At 36.8% G+C, this 22,021-nt stretch overlaps 2 protein-coding genes across 2 annotated transcripts in view; both read left to right on the forward strand.

Moving 5' to 3' along the window:
• LOC149848874 (geraniol 8-hydroxylase-like) overlaps positions 1-21,821 on the forward strand; it is a 181,487-nt gene extending 159,666 nt beyond the window's left edge. The window contains exon 5 of the mRNA XM_090005528.1: positions 21,647-21,821. The gene's annotated coding sequence lies outside the window, so the exon portion shown is untranslated. The remainder of the gene's footprint in view (positions 1-21,646) is intronic.
• Positions 760-16,044, forward strand: LOC149848877 (geraniol 8-hydroxylase-like). Its single transcript, XM_089997831.1, has 2 exons — positions 760-1,678; positions 15,260-16,044. The coding sequence occupies exons 1-2, from the start codon at positions 791-793 to the stop codon at positions 15,863-15,865; spliced, it is 1,494 nt and encodes a 497-aa protein (XP_089853957.1). The 5' UTR covers positions 760-790; the 3' UTR covers positions 15,866-16,044.
• Positions 21,822-22,021: the final 200 nt, after the last annotated feature.

A 22,021-nucleotide genomic window follows, 5' to 3' on the forward strand; every position in this document is an offset into this window, starting at 1 on the left:
TGACTGGGTTTCAGCTCATATAGATAGTCTATATTAGGTTTAAACGCAGATTATCAACTGGTTATACAGGTAACAATAAGGGGATAGATTTTATTCACATTGTGGTTTCATGTAAAAAAAGAGATGTTTTTGCTTAATGAGCGATCTCAAATTCAGCTCAACTGGCTCAGACTCATATGAGCTCATGCTCGGCTGGACTTATATGAGCTAAACGAGCCTAGTCGGAGCTCGGCTGTGGGAAGCTCAACCACATGTTGGACATGTGGTTGGGCGTGGCTTTTCTGAAAGCTGTCAAACAAGGGCCTCAATAATTTATTATTGTCCTTTAACTCAGGTTAAATTTTAAATTACAAGACAACACAAAGCAACCAAAAAGAACTCCCGTTTTCCAAAGCGATGGACATGAGGTTCCTGTTTGTCAGCTTTCAGGCAAAGGTTGAATGTAATTTTCCATAATAGATTTCAATCTCGCTCTCTCTCTCTAAAAAACAAGAATAGATTACCTTCGGGGGTGTAACCGTCATTTGATTGGTTTAGATCTGCTTCCCTGCTATGATACATGATTTAGTTGGTCCCGCCCAATAAGAACCTAATCGTACACCGTAAATTGATGATAGAGATAAACTGGTTGTTTGTGAGTGCATGATATTTTGGATTGAAAAGTCGCCATATTTGGATTGCAGTTAATTTCCATTCCGTAGCTCACCGGCTTAAGACAGCTGGGATATAAAGACTATCCAATTCCAACCCTTTAAGCAAGAGGAAAAGGAACTGAAGAACAGCAAAGAAAATGGTGGATTTTATTGATATGCTTCTATGGCCCTCCACTTTGTTGGCATGTATGTATGCATATCTCCTCTTCTCGAGAAAAGCCAGTAAACTCCCACCAGGTCCAGTGGGTCATCCAGTAGTCGGTTCCCTTTTTGATCTAGGCAGCAAGCTCAACGAGACGCTCCTTGAGCTTTCTAAACTGTATGGACCGCTAATGAGCTTGCAGCTTGGGTTCAGAACTACCGTGGTGGTCTCGACAGCGGAAATGGCCGAAGAGGTGCTGCAGAAGCATGAACAAGCCTTTGCGAGCCGAACCGTGCCGGATGCACTCGATGTGTTCGACTTTCCCAACTGGTCATTGATTTCGAACCCGAACGGGCTGCGATGGCGAGAGCTAAGACACATCTGCAACAATCAGCTGTTCACCCCTAAGAGGCTGGACGCATTGAGGGGCCTGCGAGAGGAGAAGGTGCGCGCATTGGTAAAGCATGTCCGAGCGGCGTGCGCTAGCAGCAGCGTCGTCGATATCAGTGAGTGCACCCTTGTTACTGCCTTGAACTTCATGTCCAACACCCTCTTCTCGCAGGACGTCGTCAGTCTAGACTCCGAGTTGGCTGGCAAGTTCAAGGAGGTGCTGTCGTTAATCACGGAATTGGCCGGGAAGCCTAATCTTGCAGACTTATTCCCTGCTATGAAATTGATGGACCCTCAAGGCTTGAGGCGCCAAATGAAAACCTGTTTCAAGCGACTCTATGTCTTGTTTGATGAGGTTATAGAAAAACGCTTGGAGTCTTATGCTTCAACTGGAGGATCGAGGAAGAGTGGCGATTTCTTGGATGCCCTTTTTGAGCTGAGTGGAGTACCAGGCTCGGGGCTCACCGTGCCAAACTTTAAGCCCTTGTTGATGGTACGGTTCTCTCTCTCTGCCTCTCACCTTCTTCGTTTTTAGTTCTTTTTAAGGCTCATTTGTAGTTTTTTTCATTTTAAGGCTTTTTATAGTTAATTTGATTAAAGTTTTTCTTGTATGTGATTAGAGGTGTTTTTTTTTCTTTGATTAAGGTTTAAATTAGGGTTTTTTATTTAATTTTATGGTTTATTTTTATTATAGTTTAGGGTTTTTTGTTTTATTTATGATTTATTTTCTTGCATTTTTAAGGTTTTATGATTTAATAGGGTTTGATAATTTGATTTTTATAGTTACTTTGATTTTAGGGTTTCATATTTTTATATGACATTAATTAAAGCATTTATATATCAAAAAACATTATTTATTATTTTTTCTTAAATTACTCAAATTTCAAACATTTTTTATTTTTTAATTCAATCCAATATCTACATTGGGGATTAAAATCCATAATAAACATGTTAAAACATTAGTATAGTTGGGTGAATTGAGTCTTAAGATCCAAAACAAAGTTATTTAACCCAATATTAGTATGTATTCAGGCTGTCCACACACACAATGTAAAACAAACTTTAGACACAAAGAACACAATTCATTGTCATGTCTAAACAAACATTAGCCTTAGTACAGTTGTTACAAAATAGACAGAGACAGATGTCTGTTATGTTCTTTCATTTTGTCCAATCTTGGACCAAGAATCAAACAAGCCGTTAGGAAACAATTTCTATAAACGTCATCTTTTAAATTTTTTTATAAGAGTACAATTAGTGACAAAATAGTGGCCATATTCTGAAAGTATCACCAAAAAATGTCATATTTTGGTCATCGCTTTATGTGGTTATAAAATAGCTAGATATTTTCAAAATGGTGATCAATCATTTTGATCGCATGTTTCTTTGTCGTTTTTACATATTTTGTTTCTAACTTTCTAATTTTTATTTCCACTAATATTTGTCGACAAAAACATTAAAAAAAAACAAATTCTCATGAGAATATGTCTGCCATTATTCTTCTGTTCTGACTTTTGAACTTTTGTTTATGAGGTCATCTTTTGTGCGGGGAGCTGCATGCTTAAAATGCAGCTCTGCTGCTGCTGACCATGCATCGATGTCAACTTTCTCGAGATGGATATTACACCCATCTCAAAAAATGCCAAGATGGGTGGCTGTCAAGTGGGTTGCTTTGTATCCATCATGCAGACACACTGCATATAATGTGAATACTTTGTTTGTAGGCATTAGGGGTGCCAAGAGAGTCGGACCCCGCTAAAATCGGTGGGTCCAAACTTAAATCCCACTAAGTAATGTGTATATCAGATCTGAATTCTGGTCATACCAGATTTTTTAAAACAAAAACAATACCTGGATCTTATAAGAATTACATAAATAAGACCTAATTCATACCCAGCAAAATAATATTTTCTGAGTTTTTTTACACTGAAAAAATTGTGGATCTTATCCGAAGACCTAGGTTTGATATAAAATTTCATAAACCATACTTGACCCATTTAATAATCGGACCTCACGGGTCCAATCCAAATAATTAATCAGACCCTTTTCTTTGTAACCAAACCCTGAGCCTATGGGATCTGGCATGGGTCGGGATCAGGTCACACTGGACCCATTGACACTCCTAGTAAGCATGCAAGACCCTATCATCGTCATGCTTACATCACATATGCTCGGATGTGGATGGAAAACAAGAGAATGACAGTAAAAAAGTAGAATTGGATGGTATGTTGCTCACGCAGGGCTGTCAAAGGGTTGGGTTTGGCCCAAAAGAGACCCGTACCAAACCCTATGGGGTCAAGGTTTTGTGACAAAGAATAAGATCTAATTAGAATCATGAAGGCTCAAAAGGTCCGACTAGTATATAGAGCTGGCTATGGTTTGTGAAATTTCATACTATACCCATGTCTTTCTAATTAAGATATGTGGTTTTTCCTAATCCTAAATATTATAAAGGCAGCCCCAAGGGGTGTTGGCGTAGTGGGGTGGGGCCTTGGCTGCTAGACGGACAATCAATGTTCGATTTTCATGGGTGTCTCCCCTCTGAGCAAGCCAACGCGTAACATAGGCCCCGGAGGCAGGGGTCTTAGCCTTGGAGTTTTAGGTTGTCGGCACAACGATCGTAGGTATCACTACAAGAAACCTGTTGATTTGCGACGACCTAAATCCGTCGTTAATCCGCTGTTAATCTGTCGCTAAACAGCTTAGTGACGGATTAAAGTTGGATTAGAGACGGATAGCTTCCATCACGAATTTTTCGACGCTAATTCACGACAGACTGTATCTGTCGTCAGTTCCGTCGCTAAGTTATGATGGAATAACGAATGCCAACATTCATCGCAAGGCCGTAGTTACTATACAACGATTTTGGTTTTGTGACGGATTTATAGTCGTCGCTAATCTGTCGCTACATTCAATGCTAATAGTAATTAGTGACAAACATATTCGTCGTTAATCTGTTGCAAACAAGGAAAAAATAAAAAAAAATATTTAAAAATTAAATATCGAGAAAAAATTTCTCGTGATACAATTTATATTTCCTGTACAATTTATATTTCTTGTGAATAAAAAACAAAGTACATATAAAAATACATATAAAAGAAAACTAAAATAATTAATCGATTCACTGTAAAATTCGCAAGTTCTAATTATTTACAATTCAACATTTACATTTTTGAAACAAAAAGAAGGTAGAACAAATTCAACACATGAATCTAATCATCGCCAAGATTTTGTGCGTCATCTTGTTCATTGTCTTGATTTGTCCCTTCAACTACACTACGCTGATTATCGCCAGCAACCTACACGAGAAAAGAAAGGTCAGTATTGATAAACAAAATATATTGAAACAAATTATACTCTATATGTGATTCTATTATGCTCATATGTGTTCTAAGGCAGTAAAAAAATTGTATATGTGATTCTATCATGCTCATACGTTTTGTAAGGCAGTAAAAAAACTATATATGTGATTCTATCATGCTCATATGTGTTCTTAAGGTAGTAAAAAAAAAATTATATGTGATTCTACCATGCTCATATGTGTTCTAAGGTAGTAAAAAAAATTTATATGTGATTCAATCATGCTCATATGTATTCTAAAGATACTAAAAAAACTGTTTTTATGATTTTATCATACTCATATATATGTGCTCTAAGGCAGTAAAAAAATTATATATGTGATTCTATCATGTTCATATGTGTTCTAAGGCAAGCAAAAAATTGTATATGTGATTATATCATGCTCATATGTGTTCGAAGACAGTTAAAAAACTTCATATGTGATTCAATCATGCTCATATGTGTTCTAAAGGCAGTAAAAAAACTTTATATGTGATTCTACCATGCTCATATGTGCTCTAAGGCAGTAAAAAAATTGTATATGTGATTCTACCATGCTCATATGTGTTCTAAGGCAGTCAAAAAAACTGTATATGTGATTCTATCATGCTCATATGTGTTCTAAGGCAATTAAAAAACTGTATATGTGATTCTATCAGGGTCATATATGTCCTAAGGCAATCAAAAAACTATATATGTGATTCTATCAGGCTCATATGTGTTCTACGATAGTCAAAAAAACTGTCTATGTGATTCTACCATGCTCATATGTGTTCTAAGGCAATAAAAAAAACTATATATGTGATTCTACTATGCTCATATGTGCTCTAAGGCAATCAAAAAACTGTATATGTGATTCTATCATGCTCATATGTGTTCTAAGGCAGGCAAAAACCTGTACATGTGATTATATCATGCTCATATGTGCTCTAAGACAGTAAAAAAAACTGTATATGTGATTCTACCATACTCATATGTTCTCTAAGGCAGACAAAAAACTGTATATGTGATTCTATCATACTCATATGTGTTCTAAGGCAGTAAAAAAATTATATATGTGATTCTATCATGCTCATATGTATTCTAAGGTAGTAAAAATATTATACTGAAATATTATATGAAATGTCAGTATTGATAAACAAAATATACTAAAATAAATTATATGCAATGCACCTAAGTTAAGGCAATCAAAGTTATATGAAATCTAACGACATGCAATACATCACATGAAACTTTCATACCTGAGAGGCATCTGCAAACGAAACTCCTCTATTTTGCAAAAAACTGTTGAACTCATTCCGGAGAACGTCGGCAATTGTTTCATGGAAGTAGTCATGCATTGTGTCCTTAACGATTTGGCGTACATCATCCCAAGAATTTGTCGGATGCTTGGAGCTGATGTTGACGGGAGAAGTCTCTGAGCCGTGACTAGAGGAAGCAACAACTGGTGAGGTGTTCATATTACTCTCAAACCCGAACACACGACCCTTTTTGGGTTCATCTGCTGCAGTTACCCATGCTGCAGAATCAAAAGATGGATGCTGAGTGGAGTCATCACCATATCGCTCTACCATTTGTTGCTCGTATGACTCCTACAAAATAATGTTTACAGTATAAATTAATAATTAAGAGTTACAATATTTATGATAACTTATATATTATAATGATTATTAATACAATACATACATACCGTTGTCATTCTCGCCTTCTCCGATACAAACTCTCCCGTGGTCTTGCATTTATGTGTTTGAACAAACACATCCTTGTATGGCACAATGCCTCATTTTTCTATTTCCTGCGAAGTGGAATGATAAAATATTTAGTTAACAAGTTTGCAACAATACTTATAAAATTGATTTGTTTATATATTGATGAGTTACCATTTTCTTCAGGTGGCTCCCAAAAGTTCTAGATCCACCTGTGTGTAGATGGGCTTCGGGCATTTTCGCTCGATTTTGTGCAGCCTTCGCTGAGCGGTTTCGAAATGCATCTCCAACCCACTTGTCACACATTGCATCCCAAACATCTGACCTGATAGTATGAGGTTTATGGCCCTTCCACTGTAGTGGATCATCTATCCCACCAGATGCTTTTATTGCTGCAGTCTTCATATTGTGCAACATTTCTGCAAATCGATTGGCAGTCACCTTCTGTCACACCTTCCTTGTATCATATTCCTCCATCGTAGTCACGAGGCGATTTGAAGACTACAAATATTTTCAGAAAGTTAGTAGACATGACTATAATAAATAATTAAATATTAAACACATTAACTATTTCAAACAACTGTATACCGTGAATGAGGACCACAATCTATCTATCACCTCTTTTGGATACTCTTTCCATTGAGTGATCAGTCCTGGTAGATGTTGAAGTAGTGAATTTCGAATATCGTGTACTACTTCTTTTGGCTTGAACCTTGTACTGCACATGAATTAGTATACAATAAATATCAATATACAATATTTATAAGATATGCAATAAAGTGAAAACGAAATACTTACGGTCGATTATCGATATACACTATTCGAATGGGTCTTCTTGTGCCAGAATGAGAAGACCCTACATCCTGTGTTGGCTCCTGACTTGTATGATCAACTGGTGTAGGTGGGTCATGTACAGGCGAAGCATCATCTGTAAAAAAATACGTTAAAATTTCTCAGAATGCGCATATCAATTAATCAAGCATCCAATTAGTTAAATGATATACCTACCAAAGAAGCCCGTAAAGATGAAGGCTGAGACTGGCTACTACTGGATGAATGACCACTATAAGCTCTACGGACTATATTCTAACAAATAAAAAATGTCATGCAATATATTCAAATTGTTTCAAATCATTCACATCAAGTATTTCAATACATTCAAATAATTCAAATCAAGTATTGCAATACATTCAAATCATTCAAATCATTGAAATACCTACAAATCATTCAAATCATTGCAATACATTTTAATACATTCAAATAATTCAAATTAAGTATTGCAATATATTCAAATCATTCAAATTATTGAAATACCTACAAATCATTCAAATCATTGCAATACATTTCAATACATTCAAATAATTCAAATCAAGTATTGCAATGCATTCAAATTATTCAAATCATTAAAATACCTGCAAATCATTCAAATCATTGCAATATATTTCAATACATTCAAATAATTCAAATAAAGTATTACAATACATTTAAATCATTTAAATCATTGGAATACGTGCAAATCATTCAAATCATTGCAATACATTTCAATACATTCAAATAATTCAAATCAAGTATTGCAATATATTCAAATCATTGGAATACCTGCAAATCATTGAAATCATTGCAATATATTCAAATCAAGTATTGCAATACATTCAAATCATTGGAATACCTGTAAATCATATAAATTATTGCAATACATTTAAATCATTCACATCAAGTATTGCAATACATTCAAATCATTCACATCAAGTATTGCAATATATTCAAATAATTCAAATCATTCACATCAAGTATTGCAATACATTTAAATCATTCAAATCATTGTCCCACGTTTCTATACATTCAAATAATTCAAATCATTCACATCAAGTACTGCAATACATTTAAAACATTAGAATACATTCAAATAGAAGTTTGTATTACAAGAATTTGCTCACTAGCTCGAGAATTATTTCTCATCACTTGTTTGACTTTCATATTCTTCTTCTTCTTCATCATCTTCTTTTTCATTGTTTGCTCATCTATTTGGTATATCATTTGGATCACATTCTTCTATGAATGTTTTATCGACCAATGGAGATATGACATGCATATCATGCGCAACATCGTGACCATAAGAGAAGTCATAGATATCATCTGATTGATAGTAATCACTCTCTTCAATTAACTTGTCTTCCTGTAATTGATCATACTCAGGGTATAGTTTGGACTTCACCTTGCAAACTGCTCACCATTCATTTCTATTTGACTTTTTTGTACTCAGATATGAAGTATAATAAACTTGTTGAGCTTGCAAGGCTAATATGAATGGTTCATATGTTCCAAACCTTGATTTATGATTCACCTTCACAATGCCTGAGACTTTGTCGACTCTTGTTGCAGTTGGATCAAACCAATGACACTTAAATAAAGTTACCCTATTATTTATTCCTAAGTAAGTCAACTCCATTATTTCCTCTATAACATCGTGGTAATCATGTTCATTTTCACCGTAGCTGCTACCCTTGACACACACGCCACTATTTATCGTTGATTTATTTATACCATACTCTTTTGTATGGAATCGATAACCATTTACGATATACTCATTGTAATATTACACAAGTTTGGTCGGACTATTTTGTAAATCATATATTCCTTGATCTTTAACATCACCATGACGGACCTACAAACATAAACAATAATTGTGATCATGACCAATTAAGTAACTTAGTGTTGTTTACAAGTACACAATTTATGTGAGCGTCCTTACCAACTCTTTCAACCACTCCACAAACTTAGTTTCACGTTCTTTTTGTACTTCTGCATCAGTGAGATATGAAACTTCTCTTCGCAACTCCAGATCAAATCATCTGCAAACCACAAATACTTATATTATTGAACCATGTATGCATGTATAGAACATAAAAGGATTTAGAATTGTGTTGTGTCTACATATACTTACTCCATGCGGTACAGACATGCCAACCTCCCATGTGTGCTCCAATGAGATAACATACCTTATGCAGGGAAGTCATTGATTGTCCATAGAACAACGACTTTCATATTGAAATTTTGTTTTTTGTGGGCATCATACGTGGTAACACCGTCATCCCACAGTACTTTTAGTTCATCAATCAATGGCCTTAAAGATACATCAAGATTTTGGCCAAGTGAGGTCGGACCAGGGATCAATAGAGACAAAAAAAGATTTGGACGCTTCATACACAAGCTTGGTGTAAGGTTGTATGCAGTTACAAATATTGGCCAACATGAGTCTGAAGTTGATCTACCCCCAAATGGATTAAATCCATCTGTACATAGACCGAGTCTAACATTTCTCACTTCCATTGTAAAGTTCTGATGAGTACGATCAAAGTGCTTCCAAGCTTCTGCGTCAATAGGATGCATGATCTTGTCTTCATCATGTCGAACTTTATTTTCATGCCATCTCCTATGTTTATCTGTCCATGCAGACATATACAATCGTTGTAATCTAGGAGTGATAGGAAAGTAGCGGGGCGACTTGTGTGAAACTTCTTTTAATCTCGTGCTACCATTGCTTCTTGTCTTTGGCTTAAACCGAGGATGCTCACATGATGGACATGATATGTTATTTTCCTTATCCTTGAAATACAACATGCAGTGATTTGGACAAGCATCTATCTTTTTATACCTCATACATAGAGCGTTGACTATAACCTTTGCACGATAAAAATTTTGTGGCAATTTCTCATCTTTGGGCAACATACTTTTCACAATCATGCACAAACGGTGAAAACATGATTGACTCAAATTATACTCAGACTTCAAATTCATTAGTTGAAGAACTGCAGACAAGATAGTGTGACTCTCGCAACCGTTCCAAAGTGGCTCATCAGCATCTTTAAATAAATCATAAAATCTACTAGCTGCATCGTTTGGTGATTCTTCATCTACTGCAGTTGTTACATCACTAGGACCCATAGCAGAACCCAGTTCTATTCCTGCGGCATCAAATATCAAATATATATATAAATTATTGTGCACCACATTTACCCATGCATCAAAATTGTTTCTAAATTCTTCACCATGAAACATCCAATTCTGATAATCACTCACAAAACCCTTCCTGTATAAGTGATGTCTAATGCCATGAGGTTCTATAAATTGATTGTTCTTACAAATCTTGCAGGGACACCTAATCCAACTTGTGGGATCTCCTATACTGACACTTGTCGTTGCAAATTCAATAAAACTTTCAACACCATCCATATATTCATGCGATAACTCATTGTCAACTATCCTACGGTATATTCATTCACGGTTTGTAGTCATTTTTTCATATGATGTTACAAATAGTATCCTAACCAGTTAAAAGAGAATCATCAGAATGCTATGATGAAAAAAATATCAAATTTATCGAGCAATATATGATGTCATATAATAACAAGAATTATGATGCATGCATTGATAACTTAATATTTTCATGTGCAAACTATTCATAACACGATACATTCATTTGAAGCATGCTTTCATTATACAATTTCACATGTAAGTCATAATCAAATTGAAAGTAACTACATGTAGGCATTGATACAATCACACCAAACATTGAAATACATCGAAAACATTCATATAAAAAAATATCAAACATATACCTACAACAAACACACTCAAATATCTCGCTAACTACTACCATGCTTAGCATGGAATCCGTACTCCAAAAACAAGAACACTTCTATTCTCATACATTAAAATCATACTCAGTATTATCTCCAAACTTCAAAAAAATAGTCCTAAATATCAACAACTAAGTGAGTGTGTGAACAGTAAAGTGTTGCATCCAATAAATTAAATAACATGTGATGCGCTTGCATCACTTACTCACCACGGGTATTTACCCGATTTGCATTATTTTTATCACTTACTTACCACGGGTGGTGGGGGCACAAGCGGGATCCGTTGAGAAATCTACAAGAGACATTGTGTTAAAATGAAGTCACTCTTTGCCAAAAGGAAAAAATTTAGAATAAATATCGAAGTCGGACGGGATTTCGATAAGGCGGAACACCTCCTAGGCGTCGACCACCTCTCTGTTCGGCCCAACAGGTTTTCAAGTTCGGCCGGCTAGTCAGTAGGCCAACGATGTACGACAGCGACACGAGGTCTCCAGAGGCAGTGATCGTCCTTCGGAGCGGCAGGCACAAGGTGATGCTGTGGTTCAGGAAACCGACGATCGTCGGGCGCCCCCCCGGCCTGTCGCCCCCCTGCTGAGAAAAAAAAATGAGGCAAGAGGGGCGACCCCCTACCAAAAAAAATGAGGCAATGGGTCACTCCCTGCCAAAAAAAATAAAAAAGAAGCAGAGGGAGACCCCGTGCCCGAATACAAAAAGAGGTAGGGGGTCACCCTCCCTGCCAAAAAAAAAAGAGGCAGGGGGCGACCCCTTGCAGGCAGGGGGGCGACCCCTTGCAGGCAAGGGGGCGACCCCTTGCAGGCAGGGGGGCGACCCCTTGCAGGAAAAGCAGGGGGGCGACCCCCCCTGCCGGAAATAAAAAAAGAGGCAGGGGGTAGACCTCCTGCCGAAAAAAAAAATGAGGCAGGCACCCCCCCTGCCGAAAAAAAATGAACGAGGCAAGGGGGCGACTCTTTGTCGAAAAAAAAGAGGCAGGGGGTCGCCCCCCCCCCCCCCCCTCTGCCGAAAAAAAAAGAACCAGGGGGGCGACCCCCTGCCGGAAAAGCAGGGGGTGACCCCCCTACCGAAAATAAAAAATGAGGCAGGGGATGACCCCTGTCGAAAATAAAAAAATGAGGCAGGGTGCGACCCCCTGTCGAATAAAAGAACGAGGCAGGGGGGCGACCCCCTGCCGAAAAAAAAATGAGAAAGAGGGGGTGACCCCTGCCAAAAAAAAAAAAATGAGGCAGGGGGTCGCCCACCCTGCCTCCCCCTGGCAAGGAGGCGACCCCCTGTCTGAAAAAAAAAACCGAGGTAGACGCCCCCGCTGCGAAAAAAAAAGAACAAGATAGGGGGGCGCTCCCCCTGCCGAAAAAAAAGAATGAGGCTCTTACCTGCGAGACGTCGGGCGGCGACCGGGGGCGTCGGGCGACGGGCAACGAAACGGGGAGTGATGGGCCGGGGGAGGGACGGGCGACAGACCGGGGAGCAACGGGCGGCGGGCCGGGGAGTGCGTCGGGCGGGAGAGGGCGGCAACCGCGGGAATGCGTCGGGCGGAAGAGGGTAGCGGCCGGGGAAATGCGTCGGGCGGGAGAGTGCGGCGACCGGGAGAATGCGTCGTGCGGGAGAGATGAAACAAGAAAGAGAAAGAAGGTTTCTGATTAGGGATTTACGAGAAATTTAGCGACGAATTTGGCGATGGCCAACTTCCGTCACAACGCTGTCGCAAATGTACATGACCAGTTTGCGGCAGAATATTTTCGTCGCTAAGTAGCGACGGAAAAACTTTCGTCGCTAAATGTTGCGGGTATTGCGACAAAAAATAGACGTTACTAAGCCATCGCTAAGTAGCGACGAATTTGGTGACGGAGGTTTTTTCGTCGTTATTTTCGTAAATATTACATATTTTAGTGACGGATTTGTTTCTCTCATTAATCCGTCGCAAAGTTGCGACGGAAAAAATCCATCGCAAACTTCCGTCACTAATGGCCATTTTTCTTGTAGTATATGGCCAGCACAACGAGGACTTCGTGCTGGGTAAGGTTTTTTTCGTGTTATAAATAAAAAAAAAGTTATAAAAGTTGAAGCAAGGGTAGTAGTTGTCAAAAATTAGATCATTTATAATTTTTTCTTAATTGGCATGGTTTGTCATTTGTTTAAGGATATCATTTTGGATTTGTTTGGGCATTTGTGTATGATTTTTTCAATAAACAAACATTTACATAGCATTTTGTAAATTTTCAAAAACTGAAGACTCCCTTTAATGTAAAAATTGTACTCTCTCTCTCTCTCAGGTTAAGAGGAATCCTACGTTTCATTTACACATATATTACATTAATCAATTACAAGAATATGAATAGTTTTGAAACTTGTAACATTTTTAATAAATCTACACCATAACCTAAACCATTTAAGAACTATAACCTACTGTCACGATATATTTCAGTTTTGGAAACCCATGCATTTTTAAGTTTAAGGGCAGTTGTTGTAGTGGTTGTTCATGTTTTATGATTTATCAAGACTGGTCTATAAAAGGCATTTGGGACAACGTTGAGATCTATCTCAATATGAGACAATTGTTGTCCTAAGCATATGCTTGCGTCTCTTTACAAATGGTATGTCCAGTTTTTTTACCTTACTAAGTTTTATAACTATGGTATATATAACTCTTTTTTTCTTATTTTTAATGTGGTAAGTAAATTTTATTTTTTTCTTCACGTTTTTCATTTGTTGGATAGTTGGATAAACAATATTTGACAATGTATTTATTTTCTTTCGTTTATTTTCTTGCACATTTTAAATTAAACATTTATTAAGCTGTATAAAAAAAAACTATGTAATTGCTTTAATTCTTTTGCATTTTATCTTTTAAATTACAATATAATACAATATGTTTCAAACACAAACATATTTTCACTTTTTATTCATCTTATTCACCATAAAAATATTAATAAAACCACAATTTATTTAGTCCCGACCAAAATTTATCATATATTTATTATTTTCAATATTTTTTCTTTCAATCTAGATAAATGTATATGATTTAAGCCTTTTTCTACCATTTGAGTTATCTTATAAGGCCTGACCATATGGGCAGGCCAATTATCTAGTCAATGTAAAAGAGACAAAAAAAAGATTTTTTTCCAGGTATGAATCAGGTCTGATTCATGTAAACTTTATAGGACCCAAGTATGTTTTTTTCTTATGGTAAACCCAATCAGAGTCGAGTCTGGACCTTCTACCAGCACCTCAAAGTCAGATTCGGGTTCAGATTTCCCTGGGTCTGAACCAGATCCGACCCGTTCACACCCCAAGGCTCAGGTGCAGTGGCATGTATGAAACAATGACTACAAAACTTTCCAAAAGGGGACCATCCATCTTGTTGATGAAAATATGATAGGAGATTTCACTTTTGTAAAAGACAGGCCATTTTCCTGTGTTTCTATAGGAAAACCCTATAATTTTTTATTTTTTTACAATTCATATAAAATTTCTTTCTCTTTTGTTTCTAAAAGTAGTTTTGCTATTTTTCTTCAAGTCCCTGAATTTGTTGCCACAGGGGTGGGCAACGAGCCAGCCTGGCCCGGCCCACTAATGGACTGGGTCGGACTGGTCAAAGCTTGGTTAGGGCCAGCCCGGACACACAAACATAGGCTCCCAGTTTGGGCTGAGCTTGGGCCTAATTTATAGGCCTAAGCCTGGCGCGCAGGCCGCCACACCCATTTCCCACCTCTACATACAAGGCTTGTTCGCACTTGTGAAGCAAATTTTCTAATATGACCAGATCTGCTGAGCAGTGGGAGCAGATTCAGTGTTCCTATCCGGCCTAATCACTGATTTCCACATTCCCATCTACTCCCCCCTTATAAAGATTTAAATGGACTGGATATGATCAGATATCTGATCCTAGTCTGACATGTTATTTTCTAATGTGGATCCTTTAAGTAAAATCTGAATGTGCATTCAGATCCAATTCAGATTTGTTCAATCAAATTACTTTCTGGTTTAGATCAGATTCAAATCAGTATTTTAAATTGGATATGGAATTGATCTGAATCAAAATCCAATCTTGTTGCATTGTTTACATGTAAATAGCTTGTTTTTCTCTTATTTTTTGAGACACAAATTCAACCTTACCTCATCCGATATGATTCAAATCTGGCAGGATCCAGACTGAATCTGACCCCTTTGAACCCTTACCTCCTTCAATAAGGGGTCCACATCCCGCCACTTGATGGACCCAACCCGACCGGTTGACACCCACATATCCCCTAGACCAACGCTCCTCCTGGTGGGGCAGAACAGAGCACTTTATCAGTGTTTTGCCCCCAAACACTGGATCTGCTCACCAATATCACCTGATTTGCACTCAAACAATGCAATCTACTTGAACAGGACATGTTCACTGCGGGCAGTGAGACGAGTTCCACCGTCGCAGCATGGGCGATGGCAGAGCTGCTTCGTCACCCAGAGAAGATGGCCGCCACTCAATTAGAGCTAAGGGAAACCATCGGCGAGGGCCGTGCTGTAGAAGAAATGGACATCCCACGGCTCCCTTACTTGCAGGCTGTTGTTAAAGAGACACTCAGATTGCACCCACGGGCTCCATTATTGGTCCCGCGAAGGGCAGATGCAACCGTAGAGGTCGCTGGGTTCACTATTCCAAAGAACAGCCAAGTGATCATCAATGCATGGGCGATCGGGCGAGATGTTGCATACTGGGAAAACCCTGCATCCTTCTCACCTGAAAGGTTTATCAAATCAGATGTGAATTTCAAGGGCAAGGACTTCCAGTTCATTCCTTTTGGGGCGGGGAGGAGGATCTGCCCGGGCATGCCTCTGGCTGTCTTCATGGTTCATCTCATGGTGGCCTCTCTCATTCACTCTTTCACATGGAAGCTCCCCGACGGGATCCCGCCTGAGCAGCTCGATGTGGGGGGAAAGTTTGGCCTGACCATGAAAAAAGCGGTTCCTCTACGAGCAGTTCCATCTCCTTGGTGAATATGTGAAAATGGTACGGTTCTATTGCGACTTGGTTTGTATATGCTCACTAATAAATTATAAGTCTAACAAGTTCTTGAAACAGGCTGGCCTTGAAGTTGATATATGAGCTACCACCATCGTGACCAATAAGTTTTGTCAGCCATTTTAAACGGTCAAAATATTGTGATATTTTTAAAATATCACAATATTTTGATATCTCTGTTTTTTAAATATCATGATTTCATTGTGATATATCCACAATTTTATGTGTTGTATATTAGGAAAATATTTTTTATTTTTCTTATTTTATTCTATTACATATATTTTTCTAGTTTTGAATTGATTAATTTATTTGTTCCACTTGATATTTTCCCCAAATATGTGAAGAAAGTAAAAAATTTCAACTTTACATGACATATTGGCCGTTGTTTTCTTGCCATTTAAGACTTCTGACACTACACTATGACTTTTGGGACATGACTCCATATTCTACTCTGGTTCTCCAAAGATAAGAAAAAACTTTCTTTACCATGCAAAGTAGAAAGATGGTCACGCTTCACAAGACAGGTGTAAAGTACGTAGAAAAAAAGTGGCTTTACATACTTGTGTTGCCATTTTTTTTTATTACATCAGAAAAACATGATCTACTAAACTCAATATGTAGATCACTTCTAGAGCGTCACAGCTTTTTTCACTAGGGTTTTCTCCTTAAAGAAAATTTTGATGTTTTCCACTTTTAGGACATGCTTGTAAATTTGAAAAGGAATCTCCAGAAATGAATTATCTTGAGAGTCCCAATGGCATGATTTGGAATCCCATGTGATTACTTTTCTCATATTTGCAAGAGCGGGGGAAAACAAATTCTTGGGGAGGGATGGAGGAGTGGTGCCAAAGGAGAATTTCCTGTAAGCTCCTCCTAAACTTCAAAAAAAAAAATTTTTGGGGGGGAATTGCTTGAACAAGCCATAACCACAGTTTAATAGATGCCTCAGAGTGGACATGGCCGGAGTATGTAGAACTTCCAGTGAGCTTGACCTTCACTTGATTAAAAATGAAAAATAGAAATAGCATTTAGGCTTGCCGGTGAGTCCTCTCCAGCCGACGTTTGGTTGCAGGTGATTCCAGCAAGCCCCAACTCCTCTTTATAGATGATGAGAACGTGAACATTGGGTGTTCCGACATTCACACTTTTTCAAACAGCCGCGAATCACCATGATTCATGGGTATGATTTTGAACCATATGATTTGAAATAACAAAGTGGGTCTAGATTTAAGCCTAAATGAGCAGTATTGTGTAGAACTGTTGGTTAACATATGATACAATGAACTCGTGACTAATTCTAAAGCAGGGTTATGTTAATTGATTCAATCCAGTCCCACTTGAAGCTATTTCCCCAACTTTGGAATTGATTACAAAAAATAAAGCAATTTAACTTGAAACATGTGTTATGGTTTACACATTTGGAGTTTGTACCAATTGTCTCAAATGTGGTTAAATTTTACCTCCAAATCCCAGCTGTTTTTATATCAGACCACTCCCTCGGTCTTTATTTGCCTTGCTTAACTCTAAAATACATAAGAAAAATATTGCTTCCACCAACATTCTAAATCTATAAATAACTTCATCCACCCTCTTCTTTTGGCACAATTCTATGTTGTAACAACGAATTTGGATTCAGTTTTTAGTTCAGCTTTTTATTTAGATTTGGGTCTTTATTATGTATCTTAAATCCAATTTAGAATTAGGCTTTTCTTATGTTTCCTGTAATGCTTATCATAAGGGTTTTGCAAGTTGGTGGACAAATGAATTTCAAGTATTTTCCTTTCATTTTAATTAATTGTTTAATTTTTATTAAATCTGAGTTGTCATAGTTTAATTACATAAGAGTAGTTGGTACAGCCAGATTTTCATGTGACATTGAAATCTCGGTTACATCAATTGGTATTAGAGCAGGTTTGTCATCTCATTCACTCATATAAATGAATTTAGGGACAATCTTGCTGAAGAGTGTGAAGCCCATTGTAAGACCCACAAAAATTTCAGTAATTTAAACAAGACTTTTTGTACTCCATAAGAAAAAAAATTCATTTCACCTGTCCAATTTGGTCTGTAGGTGTGATGGATTTATCAAAGCACCTAAGTTTTGGATTTTTCGTGACAATTATTGTTCTGATTTTTAACTAATAAAAAAATAACAATAATAATAATCACGATAAAAAAGATAATCAATTAGCCAACCAGAGAAAAATCAATAGTTGGCTATGCTAATGATTAAATACTTTGATAGAAAAGTATTACCTAGATACATTAAGCAAAACTATTGTTGATGAAGACGGACTAAGTATTAAATAAATTGAGTAAGCTTGGATTGAATAAGAATCAATTGGAGTTGGATCCAATTGGTGATCCAATATGGAAATTAGTTAATTAGGGATTTCTAAAATAAGAATCATTGAAATAAATACTTTAAATAAAAATAATTATATTAAACAATATAATATTAAAGTTAGTTGGATTTAGTTGAAATGAAACCAACTATGCCAACCATCATAAGGTGGGGGAGGCGGGAGGCAATTTTGGCTAGAGACCCTCCTTGGAAAATGTGTGAGGGGTGAGACCCAAGGAGCCTCTTCACGTAGGATCCCAATGAAGGATCTTCACCTTCCTCAAAGAAAAACAAAAAAAGCAAGGCATGTGGCTAGGTCTTTTAGTAGCATACCATTTTGGTGAAATTTTTTTACATGCCTTTGGTAGGGAAAAGTCAACATGAGAAAACATTTTTGGAGTAGAGGGCTAGAATTCACCACAACCCTCTATCTCCTCTCTTGTGTGCTCATCCGCCATCTCATATGACCCTAAAAATGCCTATAAATACCTCTAAAAAAGTAGAGAAGAGGTATACTTGAGAAATCATTGGCTCTCTCTCGCCCACATTCTTTTGGAGTTTTTCTCCTCTTTTTCACATAAGTATAGTGTGGGGTATCTTAGAGGAACTCTATCCCACATGATTTTGTGGTGGATAATTCACTTCAGTTAAGCAAGATCCACATTCAAGTGTAAGTTAATCTTACACTTGTGTAGTATTTAAATATGTCATTGTTTCTCCTTCTTTCATCCATACATACATGCATTCATGTAATGCATATAGGTGTGGACAAGGAATTTCATGGAGAAAACCCATGAATACTTATGCTAATGTTCTTTCTTTTATAATATTGTCATTCTCAATTCAAAATCATGGTCGAAAATGATATCCACCAATTTTAATGGTGTTTCAACGTTTCAATTTATGTCAATGGTTAGAAGCTTTGTTCATAAGATGAGTTATTATTGTCTTATCATTTTTGAAGTACATCAATGATTCAAAACTTTGTTTATATATTGTTCATTGTTGTTATATCATTTTTTAAGCACATCAATGGTTAGAAACCTTGTTAATAGATTTTTTTTATTATTGTCTTATCATTTTTGAAGCACATAAATAGTTAGAAATATTGTTTATGCATTTTTCATGGTGTCATGTTATTTTTAAAGCATGTCATCAAGTTATAAATGCTCTACATAGATTTTTCTTGATGTCTTACTATTTTTTAATCATCTCAATAGTTAGAAGTATTATCCATGTATTTTTCATAGTGTTGAATCATTCTCAAAAGCATTTCAATTGTGAGAAATATAGATCATAAAATTTTAATGTTGTCTAGCATTTTTGGAAACATATCAATAATTAGAAACATTGTTCATAAAACTTTAATGTAGTCTTGTCATTTTGAAAACATTTCAATGGTGAAGAACATGTTATATGAATTTTAACAATGTTTTAACATTTTTTTTTTAGAATATCAATAGTTTGAAACATTGTCTATAAACCTCTAAAGATGTTTGAGCATTTTTGAAATATGTCAATGGTTAGAAGCATTGATCATACATTTTTAAATGTTGTTCAATTATTCTTGAAACATATCAATGATTAGAACATGGTTTATAAATTTCTAATATTGCCTTATCATTTTCTAATCATACCAAGGTTTGAAAATAAATTAAAATAAACAGTATCTACTCTACCGCACACTAGGCTAGCTCAGACTTGCCTGGATAGCGCATTGGTCCAGGTTTGGCCTACACTTAGCTAGTTCAGGCTGGCCTGAACTGAAGTTGATTCAAACCAGGCTTGAGCCCTTGTTGGCCAGATCGGCATCAACCGAGCACTGGGTTCAGACCTGGTCTGTACCCAGGCAAGCCAGACTAGGTCTGAATCGACCACACTCGGTACATATGTAGTTTTATATATTGCATAAGTAAACATGTCTATATTGAAACTCATATGTATAGGTACATATGTTTATACATTCATGACAGGATGAAATGCATATGATGAAGTAACCCTTACATATTCAGTTTTATGTATTGCATAAGTAAACATACTTATGTTAGAATGCATATGTATATGTATATATGTTCATGCATTCATGATGAGATGAAATGCATATGTGAGTATGCCATGAAAATTTGCACATTATGTCAAGGATTGAATACCTTATAAACAATGATGTATGTCTTAAGCAAGAAGCATGATATGGTGATATTCCCTATAAAAGACACATAAAAATGAACTATGCCATGAAATGATTATAGAATGTCATGTTTGTTAAGTAACATGTTATAATAATTCCAAAATGAATGCTACTCAATACTATAATTTAGTGTTTATTGACCTTGTCTTAAACACTATGACATTGGCTAGATATCGTCTCCGATGGTTGTTTGGAAAGCATATTGCAAAGATACTCATCATGAGTTAAATGCAAACATGAGTATGCTCTATGTTAAATATGTTTTGCTATGAGATGATGTATGTCCGTTATAAGGCATAAGGTTCAAAGAACCTGGTGAATATCATTGACTACACGTGTGAATTTTGCTATTATGAAAACTAATCATGAAATGCATAGCTGGATGCTCTCCTATGAGCTTGGGTGGGATATAAACCCACAAAGCGTGAGAGGAAATCTCACACCGCATGCATACATCTACACTTTAAAATTGTTGTTATCACCTTCACCGGCAAGGTGCTCCTATGGGCTAAAGGTGCTAGAGCACGTGAATGGGTTGGGTGCAAACCATGTCATAACATAAATATTAGCCTAAGGGGGGATTGGGGACCATGAAGTACTATTTGCCAAGTGAATCGAGGGGTATGAACTGCTAACCACCTTAAGAAAAAAAAGAAACAACCCAATAACCGATTCACATTGTTGATCTACCTTGGAGAGAGTGGAATGGTACAACCTCAAATGATGATATTGCATGTAGATTCACCTACATGTCATACCGACTTGAATTCATGAGTAATGATGTTCTTGAACATCAGGTCACTCGAAGTTAGGGAGGTTTGGGTTATCTAAAAAATGGCACACCTTATCTATTGTATCTCTTGATCATAAACCGCTCACTTGTGATAGAGACTCAATTTGTTAGGTACTACTGTAAAAATAAATCAAATAGTGTCCTTAGCAGATACAATAAAGTCACCCTTCGCGTACCCGAAGGTGTAATCAAGAAAAAACAAAATTTAACACTTTTAACTATTTGATCTCATTGACTGTCCTAATTGATCTCATATTATAATATCTATTGATAGCTATTTACCTTTATGCATTCATCATGCTTATGCAATTGTTGAACTGTGAGGCCATGATGACATGATATGATAGATGCTTTGGTATTGTTCATTATCTATATAATTGTGGTTTATCTTAACTGCTCAAAAGAGTTTGACCCAAGTTCATGGGGTGCAGGTGATAATTGAGGAGTGGTGCAATGGCATGATGTGGTGGTGAGGCCGAGAACCATATTTCTATTTGTCTTGTCGATCTTTGGACTTTTGTGTATCTTAGCTAGATTGAGATGTTTTAATTTAATTCAGAAACTTGTTGTTTAAACTATGAATAAATGATATGGTTTTGGAATGAATATGCTCTGGTTTCACGTTCTATTAAGAACTTGATCCAGTCCAGTTTATCTCTGTAACTTGCTCAGGGTTGTCCAACTTTTAAATCCAAACTATTTTCGTTATGTTATATTTAAAAAAAAGATTGGGTTGAATTTTTGACATATTTTAAGTTGAAAATTTTAAAGCGTTACACACACAACCTAAGGAGTAGCATCGGTCT

This window comes from Nuphar pumila, chromosome 1, assembly GCF_984573655.1.
Source record: "Nuphar pumila chromosome 1, dmNupPumi1.hap1.1, whole genome shotgun sequence".
Lineage (NCBI taxonomy): Eukaryota > Viridiplantae > Streptophyta > Magnoliopsida > Nymphaeales > Nymphaeaceae > Nuphar > Nuphar pumila.